This window comes from Oculina patagonica, chromosome 13 (assembly GCF_052425735.1).
Source record: "Oculina patagonica isolate OP01 chromosome 13, crgOcupat, whole genome shotgun sequence".
Taxonomy (NCBI): domain Eukaryota; kingdom Metazoa; phylum Cnidaria; class Anthozoa; order Scleractinia; family Oculinidae; genus Oculina; species Oculina patagonica.
Window position 1 is genome coordinate 2,660,584 of NC_135770.1, and position 13,661 is coordinate 2,674,244.

The 13,661-nt window shown below is 38.8% G+C and overlaps 3 protein-coding genes across 3 annotated transcripts in view; 2 read left to right on the forward strand and 1 right to left on the reverse strand.

The window, feature by feature from the left end:
• Positions 1-4,587, reverse strand: part of LOC144634181 (codanin-1-like) — a 42,230-nt gene extending 37,643 nt beyond the window's left edge. The window contains exons 1-5 of the mRNA XM_078493074.1: positions 4,396-4,587; positions 2,772-3,214; positions 1,600-2,153; positions 755-853; positions 39-120 (exon numbers count right to left, since the gene is read on the reverse strand). Of these exons, the coding sequence (XP_078349200.1) occupies positions 39-120; positions 755-853; positions 1,600-2,153; positions 2,772-3,214; positions 4,396-4,479 (1,262 nt within the window). The 5' untranslated portion in view covers positions 4,480-4,587. The remainder of the gene's footprint in view (positions 1-38; positions 121-754; positions 854-1,599; positions 2,154-2,771; positions 3,215-4,395) is intronic.
• LOC144634208 (uncharacterized) lies at positions 4,540-11,147 on the forward strand. Its single transcript, XM_078493108.1, has 3 exons — positions 4,540-4,774; positions 4,874-5,102; positions 10,366-11,147. The coding sequence occupies exons 1-3, from the start codon at positions 4,669-4,671 to the stop codon at positions 10,415-10,417; spliced, it is 387 nt and encodes a 128-aa protein (XP_078349234.1). The 5' UTR covers positions 4,540-4,668; the 3' UTR covers positions 10,418-11,147.
• A 1,225-nt stretch (positions 11,148-12,372) lies between these two features.
• On the forward strand, positions 12,373-13,661 carry LOC144634199 (XIAP-associated factor 1-like). Its single transcript, XM_078493099.1, has one exon. The coding sequence runs from the start codon at positions 12,499-12,501 to the stop codon at positions 13,489-13,491; it is 993 nt and encodes a 330-aa protein (XP_078349225.1). The 5' UTR covers positions 12,373-12,498; the 3' UTR covers positions 13,492-13,661.

Genomic DNA, 13,661 nt, shown 5'->3' on the forward strand with positions numbered 1-13,661 from the left:
CAGGGAAAATGAATATTGCATTAGCCATGACTTCACACCTTTGAATCTCTTGAAGAATTGTCACAGCAAAATAGGCACAGTTATGAATGGAGCCAAGAACATTTCCATTGTCCGCTTTACCTGGTATACAAGAGGTGAATGATAAGATGCAAAATTAGGTTACAGTTAAATCCCAATAACTAAAACCTTCAAGGGAAATAAAAAAAGGTTCAAATTGTCGAGAGTTCAAGTTATCGAGGGTAAAATTAGTAACTAAACAATATGACCTAAAGGGGAGTCAAAAAAGGTTCGAGTTAGTGGGAGATTCAAGTTATTGAGGATTCAAGATATCAGGATTTAACTGTACATTCAAGAAGATTACTGGTGAAGGAGGAAAGGGGGGACAGAAAGACAAAAATGGGGAGATCTTGCAATTTTTCAAAAACATCAAGTACCCTTTCTCACACCCCTAAGATAATAATAAAAGGTAATCAGAACATGATTTTGATTCACAACCCCCTACAGCTATCCCCCCTTTGCCCCCCCCCCTCCCCGAAAAAATAAAAGAAAAATCATTTAAAATTGCTTATTCAATAAAAACTTTCTGCATCATTTCTCAGCAGCCTTTTGCTGCCATTATGGAATCAGGTATAAATTTTGATCATTATCAAAGATTTTATGTTTTTTATTTTCTTTCCAAACATGTAGCCACCACCCCTTATTACCTAATTTACCAATTTTACACTCATAATAAAATAATTAGTAGTCTCTTTACCAGTTTCCTCATCTTGCTGCGATTCCGGAGCAATGCCTCTTGCAGTTAACAGCTGTACCACAAAATACAGTTCTGCTGTCACATTTGGAACCAAGTTTTCTGTGTTATAATAAATGAAAATTGCATGTTACAAAATATTAATTTCTATATCTTAGAGAGGAAGCCACATCAACTCTAGCTGGTTTTTAAGTAGGTCCTCTATCCAAACCGGAAACTTGAGAACCCAGAGAAAAACTCTTGGAGCAAGGACGAGAACCAACAACAAACTCAATCAGCTTTAGTTACTTTTAGTGGTGCCATGCTCTACAGGGAAAACAAGTGTCTAAATGTACGCACAAAATGCGTAAACAAAAGTAGCACTGCATAAGTGATACAGTTATTAATTTAAAAAAAAATGCTGCCCTTACTAACAAATAAAAGCTAACCACAAGCAAACAGGGGGGAAACTAACTGCAAGCAAACCGGAGTAAAACTAACAAAAAAGCAAACCGGAGTGGAACTAACCACAAGCAAACCAGAGTGGAATTAACCGCAAGCAAACTGGAGTGGAACTAACCGCAAGCACAGAAACATTTAATTTTTATTGCTTTTTGACCGTGTTTGGTTGCGCAATAAAATTCATCACTTTACGCGTGCATTTTAACAGTTGTTTTCCCTATAGAGCATGGCACCACTAATAGGACCAAAGCCACTCAATCCACACATGGCACTGGGCCGGAATTGTACCTGGGCCACATTGGTGTGAGGTGAGTGCTCGCACCACTATGCCACCCCTGCTTTCCAAATATTGCAAACTTAGATAAAACCCAATTTTCAAAAAGGTATGGGAGAGGGCTCTAACTTACCTAAAATACACTTGGAATAAACTTTAGCAAGAGCATCAAGTTTATCATGGAAAACAACTTTGTCTTTATCCACTTGCAAAAACTGAACTTTTTCTTGTTGGGTTTGTTCTTGAAACTGTTGAGAGCTCACATTATTTGTGGACGAAGTGCCTGTCGAATTTTTTACAGAAGAATTTTTGTACGGCGAAGGTGTTGACAACAGGCTGTCATTAAGTTTTGAGTGGCCATGTTGCCAGGCGTCCAGTGTTGTTGGCTGCTTTGGTGGAGACACAATGAAATCTCCCAGCACGTGAAGTGGGGGAGATCTGATGCCAGATTGAGGACTGGGACTAGTTCTATTTCCCCAAGGGGAATCCCCTTTGTTTTTCCTTTTAGATTTCATTAGTTTTAACATGTTTCTTTCTTCTTGTAATGACGCTGGACTTCCATGGCTTTCCAGCAATGGGTTTGGAGATGCAAATGGTGATGATGTAAATGCTGGTGATGATTTTCCTTTCTTTCCATCACTTTTGACCTGTGTTGGTGTGATTCGCCTTGATGGAGTTACCTGTTTACTGTGGACAAAAAATGAAAAGATTACTAGATATGATTGTCAATCAAAGTCGAAACGAATAAGTAAGATATAAAATTAAAGGTAGCCTTCTTCAAAGCAAACGCATCTATGAACATGTAGCATCTTTTTACCAGGCTACAAACCCACTGCACTCGTACTATCAGTGTCATAACACCATATTGTTTTTGATGATGATAACAACAATGATGATAATGATGATGATAACAACCCTGAAAATGATCAATGATGATGAAATCCACTGCATCTTAGTTGTACAAAAGCCAATTACCTGTAAAATTACTACAACAACCTTAATCATGTATTGCAGCACATTTTCCACTTAAGATCAGCTTGGGTCAAATCTTTTCAGTACGTTGATTTATTCTTGAGCTAGTATGCAATAAAACTAGTCTTAAAGTAGGGTTAAAAGTCAACAATATAAGCTCCCCTTCAATGAGATTTTCAGTGACAACTCTCTTCATTTCTTAAAAAGAGGATAGATCCCCAGTTTTGGAGTTGAAATTCTCTTGACTAACAGCACCCTAGACATGCTGTGTGCTTGAAAATTATTTTTAACATAAATTTACTTGTCAACACAATAATTTATAACTGCACACACCTGGTAGATCCCATGGGAGGAAAATCATCTGGATCATCAATATTTAACTTGGGCTGTGTAACCAATGGCGACAGCCTATCTCTATCATTTCCTTGAACTTTTGGCGACTTTCTCCTGAAACGCGGCGATGAAGAAGGGGAGGAATGATGCTCATGTAACTTTTCTCTCCGACTCTGCGATAGTGGGGTAACAGGGGAGGGTGAAGGAGTCTTTTGTGAAGGAAATAAATTCCCTCGTGAGGAGTTCTTTGTGGCATTCTGTTTTTGTTCTGAAGTGGAGCTAGATCCTTTGGCTTGTGAAACTGGCGTCTTCTTGGGGGTCAGTGCTGCATTTTGCCGTGGGGTGAAGTGATGGGAAGTCTTTTCTCTGAGGTAGTTAAGAAGGAAGGGCACCAGTTCTGCAATATCATGCTTTTTAAACGTTTCGTCTTCACTTTTTACATCCTGGCAAAAGAAAAATTGACATCAAAAAATAAAATTGTATATCGATGGAAATGAGCAGGATCCAGAAGAAATATAGTATTGAGTTCAAAGATACCTAAATGGACTCCTAGTTCTAGTAAATACAAACATTGCACAAGACAAGTTTTTGCATCTTCACTTTCTCTCTATGGGTCATTCCATTTTATCTCTCCCCTCCCCTTAAATGAGATTTTTTCAAGGTTTTTGAAATTCAATTCTGAAGGTGTAGCTCCATCAACATTCTTTGATCTTTGGAATATTTCTGAAGGGCTTGGGGCAAAAGTTGGCTCTTTTCTGTTGGGTTTAAGAAAAATCTGGTTTATATTTCTAAAGGCCATCATGTTTGCACTTTGATATTTTTTTCTTGGGGGAGGGGATTTTGACGTGCTTCAGGGTAGGGATTGTAGATATAATACCCAGGGAAGTACTCCCTAAAATTTACTACGGGGGTGTGCTGCCAAGTCTCTGAGACTCTGAACCTGTTCCAGAGAAAAAAAGCTAAAATTGTGACCCTCTTCCAGACAAACATTGCAAAAATAGGTCCCCTGTCCCAGACAATATCCCCAGTGGAAATATATATAGATAGATATTAAAACACTAGCGTAAATCACAAAGCACTCACTTGACCTCGTCTGTGGCTTGGAGATATGATAAAGCGATGGGGGGAGCGGAGTTTCATAGCTAAACTTGATCGTGTTAAATCAGGATTCTGGGGAAAAATCGACCCTGTTCCAGAGTCAACAGGGTGATTTTTATACCCTGTTCCAGAGAGGCAAAAAGCATACCTGGCCTGTTGAGCGGCACATACCCGTAAAGCCCTTATATGTGAGTACCCCCCGGATTATAAAATGGAATGACCCTTCTTGAAGAGTTAACAGACACATGAAAGCGAGTCGACCCATTTCATTCTGACATTCTAAATACATTGATCTAATGCGTTTCTTTGGAGTACCGCTATGTTAAAAAAATACATTAAATGTGACTACTGCAGACTTTAACGGGTACTGTCCTAGCGATACTAGATGCAAAAAATTATACAATTCGAAAGGAATTAAGCATATAGTCGATAGCATAACTTCATCACAACAAAGTGGACAATATACTGAAGTGCAAAAGCAAAATACTGGATGCCTTTGCAGTTTAGTTTGAAGCCTACAGGTTACCTCATTCCTATGAATTTGACGGGGATCGGCTAAGTCCTTCAATGTTATTTCCCCGTCTAAAATCTTGGCCAAAATGGAGGCCATGTTCTTTCCTCCATTTCAAATCAACCGCGCTTAGTTGTCGTGCGCAAGATCCGGGAAACGATCAGCATGAAGTTTGGCGCGAAAATTCAACCAATCACATAGCTGATGAGTCGGTCCTTTCCAGACAAACTATAAATTCGTTTGCGTTGTGTTTCTTCGAGTTTGTAGCGTTTGTTTCTTAGTGAAAAAATGCCTAAAAGACAATTTCCTTTCAACGGATCCTCCCCACTGCAGCTTAAGACCCATGTGAATACTTTTCACTTTGAAAAGTTGAACAATATGAACGGTATTTACGGTAGGTTTCATAGATGCGTTTGCATTTGAAGAAGGCTAACTTTGCAATTGATTTTTAGATTTTCGACTTACAATCATTTCTTTTCTGTAATCCTTGCAGCAAGAACACGAGAACTGATGCACGAAGGATCACTTCGACTCAAGAAAGCCGAAGCGGCTAAGAACAACAACTTGCAAGTAGAAGAAACCTTCAAATGTCAAAGTTGTCTTCAGTCGAAGCGTGGCTTGCGTGTGACGTGCGTCTTCTGTGAACGAAACACGTGTGATGACTGTAGTCGACAATGTGCACATTGCACAGGAACATTTTGCAGTTTGTGTTCGATCGTCAAGTAAGTTGGGGTCGACTATTGAAGTGAACCTTTTATCCTACGTTCAGAATATTATTACCAGCTTCATAATTCAATCCTTGGGTCTTGTGAATTTTTGTAAGCTTATATTGATTTGTCACGCGAACCGTTTAAAGTTTATTTGTCTTGACCTTGATTTGATGGCTGTTTCAGGTGCAACGAGGATTTCATTTCTTGAACTGCCCATCAAATGCTTGGCTTGAAATCCATGCATGGATGCCAAGTTGGCAAGCTTGAGATTTATTTGGAGAGGATCTTATTTCCCCTTTGCCATGGGTGCATGTTTATGTTGTTATATATGTGTTGTGGTTTTAATTTTATATCTTTGGTTAAAAAATTTTCAAGCCAGTTTGAGTTTTATTTTCCTTTGTTTTAGATTATGATAATCAAAAATGAGAAATGAAAATCAGACTCGTTTAAACAACCTAGGGTTTCTGGGGCCATCTGGGAAATTATCATGCTACCCTCTCCAAGCGGGTGTCTGGAAAACCAAAATAGCGAATAGTTGCGAATAGCGAATAGTGACAAATAGTCACAAATAGTGACAAATGGTTGTTGAATAGGCGCGAATAGTGACGAATAGTCGTAAATAGTTGGTGTGGATACGCCTACAGGGTTTCTACAAAATTTACCGCCACATGCACAGACCAATCTAGAAGTTCAAGCTAATTATATATCATATGCTTGCCCGCTCACTCTAAAAGAGAGTGTAAGTCAAGATATAACAATATAAATCACTTTTATTAATCTATTAAGCCTATATAGCGGTTGCTCTATCTCACAATGCCGACCGACCATAAACTGTCTTTACTCACATTTCATTCTCATGAATTGCCATTCGAGGCACTATTTGCGATCATTCGTCACTATTCGTCATAATTCACGACTATTTATCATTATTAAATTCTCAACCTTGGATATTGCATTTCTAGCTTTCTGATTGGTTCACTGAATCCCGGTTATCAGCTAGTATACCTATGTTTGACCTTATATAGGAAATGAGTGCGGCAAGTGCCACTCAGCGTAAAATTTTTCTGTGGGAAGTGACAGTTCCATCAGAAAAATGGTTGAAAACAGCAAATTTGGTGAGCTTTATGAACAATGAATAATCAGCGGTGCCTACAAAAACCACAGAAATGCTATAGTAAATTTAACTACGCAAAACAAAAGGATAGATGCGAAAAGTTTAATTAATGATACTTGTAAACGCACAACAAGAGCGAGTAAATAAAGTAGAAAAGCAGCAAAAAATTTTCAAAGGAACGGCAAACCGATGCAGTTTCATTCATTGTACGTCATAAAATGAGGCTCAGCACTTCAGTAAAGTTTGTTACCTTTCAATCTTGGTTTTGTCCTTTTATACTTCAATAAACCTGTTACCCTTTGAGCTCAATTTCGCTTCAAATAATATAGCAGTCTTGATGACAGCCGTGGAGCCGTAAAGAAGTGCAATGTAAACACTTGCTTCAGTTGACTTGCACAAGACCTGTATTTTCCAGAAAAGCTTTTGCTTCGGATCTTCTCGGTAATCTTAACTGTTGTCACAATTTCCAGGATATTTAGATGATTTTAGAGGAGATTGTTCGAGGAAAATCTTGAGAAGAAAACTCTCTCGCTCGCTTTCCTCGTATGTTTAATTCAACTCAAGAAGTGAACACAGCGCCAGAAATTTTCGCGCCTCCTCGTACTATCACTTCCTTTACATCAAAATAAAATGTCCAGTCGATTTAAACGTGAGAAGAATTTAATAAAACAATTATTCCATTCACCCTTGTTGGATATGAGTCGTTATAGCCAACCAGGCGCTTCGTGCCTCATTGGCTATTTACCACCTCGTATCCAACGGGGGCTCATGGAATAATTGTTAACTATTCGCACTATTCATCACTATCACTATTCCCGACTATTCCCAATATGTGACCCTCCATATGAAAAGGGGGCTTAACGTAATTTCTCTCAAACGCGTTTAAACGCAGCGTTTGAAACGCATTTGAAACGGGTTTCAAACAGTTTCAAACAGATTTCAAACGCGTTTCAAACACCTTCTGAATTTAGAGCGTTTCAAATGCAGAAAACGCATTTTATAGGGTTTGAAACGCCAAATTATTTGAGCATAATTATTACTGAACGTATGAGGTAGACAGCATTGTTTATGACAGTTTCCCAGTAGTAATTTTTGGAACGGTTTCACAGAACATCCCGGTAACAAATCGAAACAAAATATGACGTCTACCCGTGTTGGAAGCTCGGTGAAAAGTTTGTTTTTGACTGGACTGGAAGCCTTTCTGCGGCCCTTTTGCTTTCAAATGGCAGACATTCTGCAGAATTTAGCGAAAGCTGTAGATTAGCTCCAATTTAACTGCACAAAATAATTTTCCGCGGCAGCCATTTGGCAGTTATTTAGCAGCGCTCATTTTACTGAGCGCTGCTAAATAACATAACATAGCAGCGTTCATTTTACTGAACACTAGCGCAGAAGTTTTGATAAGCTGTCTTAATTTTCGAACTGTTAACTGCAGAATCGCTGTGTGATAAAGCCAGCTGGTTGGTATTACTCCTCACTAACAGGAGTATAAAATTAAATCATTTGCCGCTCGAGTACTCAGCGGTGACTGTATTTTCATTTGAAGGAATGCGACTCACCGAAAACGTGCATCTGGCATCCCAAAGTAAATTTTTCATCGATCAATCGATACAATTTCTAATATTTATATTGCAGTGTGTTTACAGGGAACATAAATTTGCAGTTTTCTTTTCTCCTGTGTGCGTTGTCATTCTCCATTCATGAAACCTCGGAAACTTCAAATGATCGCTGTTGAACGTACAAAGCGGCCCGCTTGTGGTTTGAAGCATCAGGTTACACAAGTTCGCACGTGATTAACACGCAACAGTTTCAAATGTAACTAAACTGTTCATACATAAGTTTTTCGTTTTACAATCTATAGTTTAGTGAAATATATCGCTTATTTGCCGAAATTATCTCGATAAAAAGTGATATATTTCAAGTCTTCAGAAAACAACCTGATTTGTGAGACGTGACAATGCACACGATCTGTATAAAACCTGATACTTTGTTTACTTTATTTGGCGGTCAAGATTTGAAAGTTAAAATGATCGGTTAACCGAACGGAAAACGTGTTGTTCAGTTTGGTTTTTCAAGTTACAAGGAAATTAACAAGCGACAAGATGGTCCAAACGCAAGAAACACGCTTCAGGATATGTGGTGATATAGTTTGCGTGCAGCGAATGTGTTTGTTTACCGTACGCGTTACATATTTTCAACATGCCTCAGACACAAAGTGATGTGGATTAAACATACAATGTAAGTATATTTTATAGACTGTACAACTGTACACAATGCAATATTCACAGACAAGCTCTTGCAATTAACACAAGTGTGCATCACGCTGATTTATTGATGAGGAGAAAATGTTACTCAAATCGAAAAGTTTTCCTGCTGCAACATCATCATTCTCTGATTTCCTCAGGTACTGTAGACACTGTATAATTTGATGAAATCGTTGTCACATTTTGAATAAATTATGCTTGAACAGTAATGATAATCTAAGCATGGCGTTTCAAACACATGCAAACGCGTTTCACCATGTTTCAAACGCCTACTGTTTGAAACGCGTTTCAAACACTTTGAAACGAATTTCAAATGCATTTGAAACGGGTTTCAAACGCGTTTCAAACAAAAACGCTCTTGAAACGCTGTTACGATAAGCCCCCTTTTCATATGGAGGGTCACATATTCGCTATTCGCAACTATTCGATATTCGCAACTATTCGCTATTCAGGTTTTCCAGACACCCCTCTCCAAGCCATGCCAAGCTGACTGATCTGCAGGCCAAACTAGCTGCCCAGGAACATTGCATTCAGATCCTGAACTGGGAAAAATTATCTCCCCCACCCTCTCCATCCTTAACAAGGTTTGAATTGCTTAACAGTTATTTCTACTATGGTTCCAGGTTAAATGAGTCATGTACTATACACTGCACATACTTAACAGTTATTCCATGAGCTTGCGTTGGATATGAGATGGTAGATAGCCAACGAGGTGTGTAGCGTCGAGTTGGCTATAACGATCTCATATCCAACAAGCGCAAGTGGAAATTTTATTAAAAACACCCAAAGAATCGCAATATTTGAGCTCCCAGGCTGTTCTCACTGATGCGTACACCTACCACATTTGTGTTCCATGGTATATGAGCTTATATACTGTTGCTTGTGAACCAATCAAAACTCAAGAATTGCAATTTACCATTGCTAGTTCTAGCCTGAATTTCAGACATCCCTCTGTGCTCGCCTGCTTGCCAGAAGGGACGTCTGAACACATTCGGGCCTAATGCCGTCCGGTGACGTCACTACGCTTTGGTGTTAATTCATGCGGAAAAGTTTCTGTCGAGGCCATGAAATTGTGAAAGAAAAATCGCTTAAATAAAGGATTACAGGGTATAAAATTGTTTTAATAGTAAACTATTAAACACTTGAGACAAATGAATGATATTTTAATCGACTGCAGGCTATATTCTTTTACGGAACCGATTTAATCTAAACTGATTTGCTTTATCTAGCGATCAAAATATAATATGTTACGCAACGGACAAATACAACACACTCGTGAGTACTTTAATAAATGAATCAATTTCGACGGTTTCAGAGGCATCAAGAAACGGAATTCAATACAAAAATATCCTACTTGACCGTGGGCACTGAGTTCAGAAATCACTGGCTCATCGAGGCTGCAGGACATAAGCGTCGAGCGGCTTTGTTGACAAAACAAGATTACATATAAATTTGGCAAAACACTGCACTGCATGTCGAAGCGACGAATGCCGCCAAATTAAAACCTACCGATTTCCATTACTATTCTTCATCCGTAGGTAAACTAATAAAGTAATAAACTCAAGGTAAATGACTAATAAATTCATTTCTGGGAAGGTGAACTCTTTCGAACTCTTTCCAAACGTTTTCAAATTACAATCCTCGCGCGGTAAAATTCAGTCATAATTTCACATAATTATGCAAATAATTTTTAAATCAACCAATCAAAATCACTACCCGGTTTTCGGGTAGTGACGTCACCGGACGGCATTAAGCTCAAATGTGTTCAGACGTCCCTTCTGGCAAGCAGGCGAGCACAGAGGGATGTCTGAAATTCAGGCTATGCTAGTTCTTAATAAAACAAATATTCCCAAAGAGTATATTTGCTAACAAAGTATTGTTTTACTTTTAATTTAAGCTACGATGAAAGATACGAAAGATGTTTTTGCCTTGGATGTTCCCCACAGTAGAATAATGCTGAATGAAGGATACGATCTTGGAAGGACTGTAGTATATTTATTTAAAATGCTTGTTTGCAAAGGATTGATATTGTATATTTACACATTGTATGTAGTTTAAAGCTTGATCTCGCAACATGTTTGTAACATAGGCAGCTTGAATGTTTCCTTTGTATAGTTAATAGTCTTTCTCATTTGACTGAGCAGTTTTGTATGTTCACATATTTTGCAATAAGAAACTTTTTAGTGAAAAATTTTCAGACCTTCATGATTTAATCCTGTCATACAAGCAGAGCTGTAGTGCCGCAGGTGACTTACTTTTGTCTTCTGGTGACTTGTATAACTCTGCTATGATCACAAAAGCTTTTAAGAACTGGGCACCCAATATTTCTTTCATAAGAGCCTTTGGGCACTCTGCAATTATTCTAGGAGCACAGCTTTGCAAGGCTAAAAGTAATTTCTCCTCTCCCAAAGATCGTTGACAGAGAAGTGAAAAAAAACTTTGAGCAGCCTTTTTTTTTCACACTTTTTTTTTGAGTGCAGGTCACAGTTCTTATACAGCTGGTACAAGACGGCTATTTCATTATTTTTAGCGCATTAACAAGTAAAAAATGCCATATTTTGCTTTGTCAGTGGAATTTGTATGATAAGCTGTATGTTTAATGTAATAAGTAAATAGTTACAGTAATTGTTGTGTAATAAATTTTTCAAGAGCAGTAACTTGAAAGTTTTGAGTCTTCAAGCCCTGGTTCCTTCAAATGCTGTAGTATGTACTCCTGTACTTCCATGCGAAAGATATTTAGACTTGCCTACAAGTCGAGAAAGTCTAGCAAAATATAATCTCCTACTCAGTTTCACTAGTTTTCTTGATCAAGATGTACATGTAGTTCTACAAAAAAGGATGACTTTATAACTTGATCAGTCCTGATAAGTTGTGAACAGGATTAATAGAAGTCCTGAGAAAATGGAAAGTCCTGGAATTTTGTTTGGTGTTTCCGCTGAGGACTACAAACTCCTAGCTTGCGAACAGGCAAGAGAAAAAATCTATGGGCAGAGCAAGTGAAAAAAATCATAACCCAGACAGCCCTGGGCTTGCTGCACTTCCTGATTTTTTTTCCTAATATACCCACATGGGAGGTTGTTTTCAGGTTAGAAAGTTCTATAAAACAAGTGATTTCTCTGTCAGGTCCTAGAAGACCTGGAAATTTGTAAATTTAAAGGACAATTTATTGCAACAAAGTGAGCAAATAAAACCTCCTTTCTGAGGAGGAAATTCTGACAAAAATGCAAAAGAGATGTTTTGAAGAGAAATTTTTTGCCCCAGGTGAAGTAAAATCACTCTATCTTTAGGGGTCCTGTGTAGGTCCTGGAAAGTTGTTTAAAAAGAAATACAAACTGATTGATTGGTTGATCCACCCCCTTGCCCCTCCCCCTCCCCCACTTGTCAAAAAAAGAACATTCATAACCAACCCAAATACAAATGTAAACAAAACACATGTCTAGGTTATCTCGAGTAATTTTTTTTTACAAAACCAAAGGTGATAAAAAGGCATTCATGCCAAAGTTAAGGAAATAAAAACAACAATAGAAATTCTTACTCCTGATTGTCTAACTCAACGTACCTAGCCTCCCACCACCCTCAAAGTCAAACTGATAGAGTGAGCGGTCTAAATTTCCTTCCAAAATGAGCTGAAGCGGACGAGCATAAAGTTCAAGGTGATCGTGTGCAGCACCTCACCTATCTCGTATTGGGTCGTCTTTAATTTGGGAGAAAGAAAAACTAAGATTACCACTTAACAAACTTTGGCTCTTTATTAAATTTCCTTTAGACGATTTCACGCCGGAAATGGCCTTTACGACGAAATTTGAGGAGGAACTGGGTACCAGCGATTAACCGGAAGTTCTCGAAATTTCCAGTGACTTCTGGAACACTCGTTTCCGGTTTCGTAGATTTCGAAAGAGTTTTCTGGAAAATCTAAATTTAGGAATAAGTAATCCACAGTATAAATGCAACTTCACCAGTAATGACAAAGCAGTTTGATTCGAAACAACTTTAAGTTAGCCCAAAGTTCATAAAGAAGGAAATCAAAGAAATGGAGGGAAGAGAATTGATATGCGAAAACTGCCAGAGACAAGTTCCCTCCGAAAATTTCCAGATGCACGTTGTGCACTGCAAGCGAAATATTCAGCTTTGTTCTTTGTGTGGAGAGGCAGTGTTGAGAAGCGAAGAGCGGGAGCACTTCGACGAGTATCACGCAGAAATTAACTGCGTTCAGTGTGAACAGAAAACGACGAGAAGCGAGGAAGGCAATCATTTGGCGAACGAGTGCGGAAAGCGACCAATTCCGTGCCAATACTGCGAAATATCCCTCCCGAGAGAAAAAATGCCAGAGCATCAAGAATTCTGTGGATCGAGGACGGAGTTTTGTCACAAGTGTAGCCGATACATCTTGATCAGAGATCTTCAAAATCACGAGAAATCTTGCGATGGAAGTCGTGCAAGCCAGACTACTGCCTTGCCTTGCGAATTCTGTGGATCTTCGATTCCGCCTGAGAAACTTGACGCTCATCAACGCCAGTGTCAAGAGAAAAGGCAAGATTTACAGATACCTCTTCTTGTAAAAGGTCTTGATGGCGTGTTTCGAGAAATCGCCGCGGCAAGTGGAAACAGAGGCAGCGACAAAAGTGCTCCAACCGGCGGAAGAACGAGTGATCATGTTTTCCCAAGCTCAGTCTCGCGTGACGGCGCCGAAGCGCAAGCAGAAGAGGACAGCATCGTTGCTCTGCCCTGTGAAATTTGTGGCGAACTGTGCCCGTCTGACAGATTAATGGAACACCAAGAAGAATGCAGACGAGAAAGTGAAATCACTGCAGAACCTACAGCTTCCGGGAGAGAAGAACATATGTTTGAGAGCGATCTACCCCACTTCCGGTTTTCAAGGCGGTCAAACAGGGAACTGGATGATTCTTTTGATAATTTTACCACCGAGGGATCTCCGTATGATATCCTAGCAAACGTTTTACGCGACCTTGAAGAGAGAAGATGGCCATTTGAAATGATGAGAGATCTTTGGTCGCGTACTTGAGTAACAATATATTTAAATATACCGTATTTTTTGCGATAAGATTTCTGATGCAAGATTAAAGTCAGTTTTTTCTTTTAAAAAATTCAAATTTCATCGTTAATATTTTTGTGTGTTGTAATAAACGACTGATTTGTAAGTAAGGAAAAATATATTAATTTCAATTTTTGTTA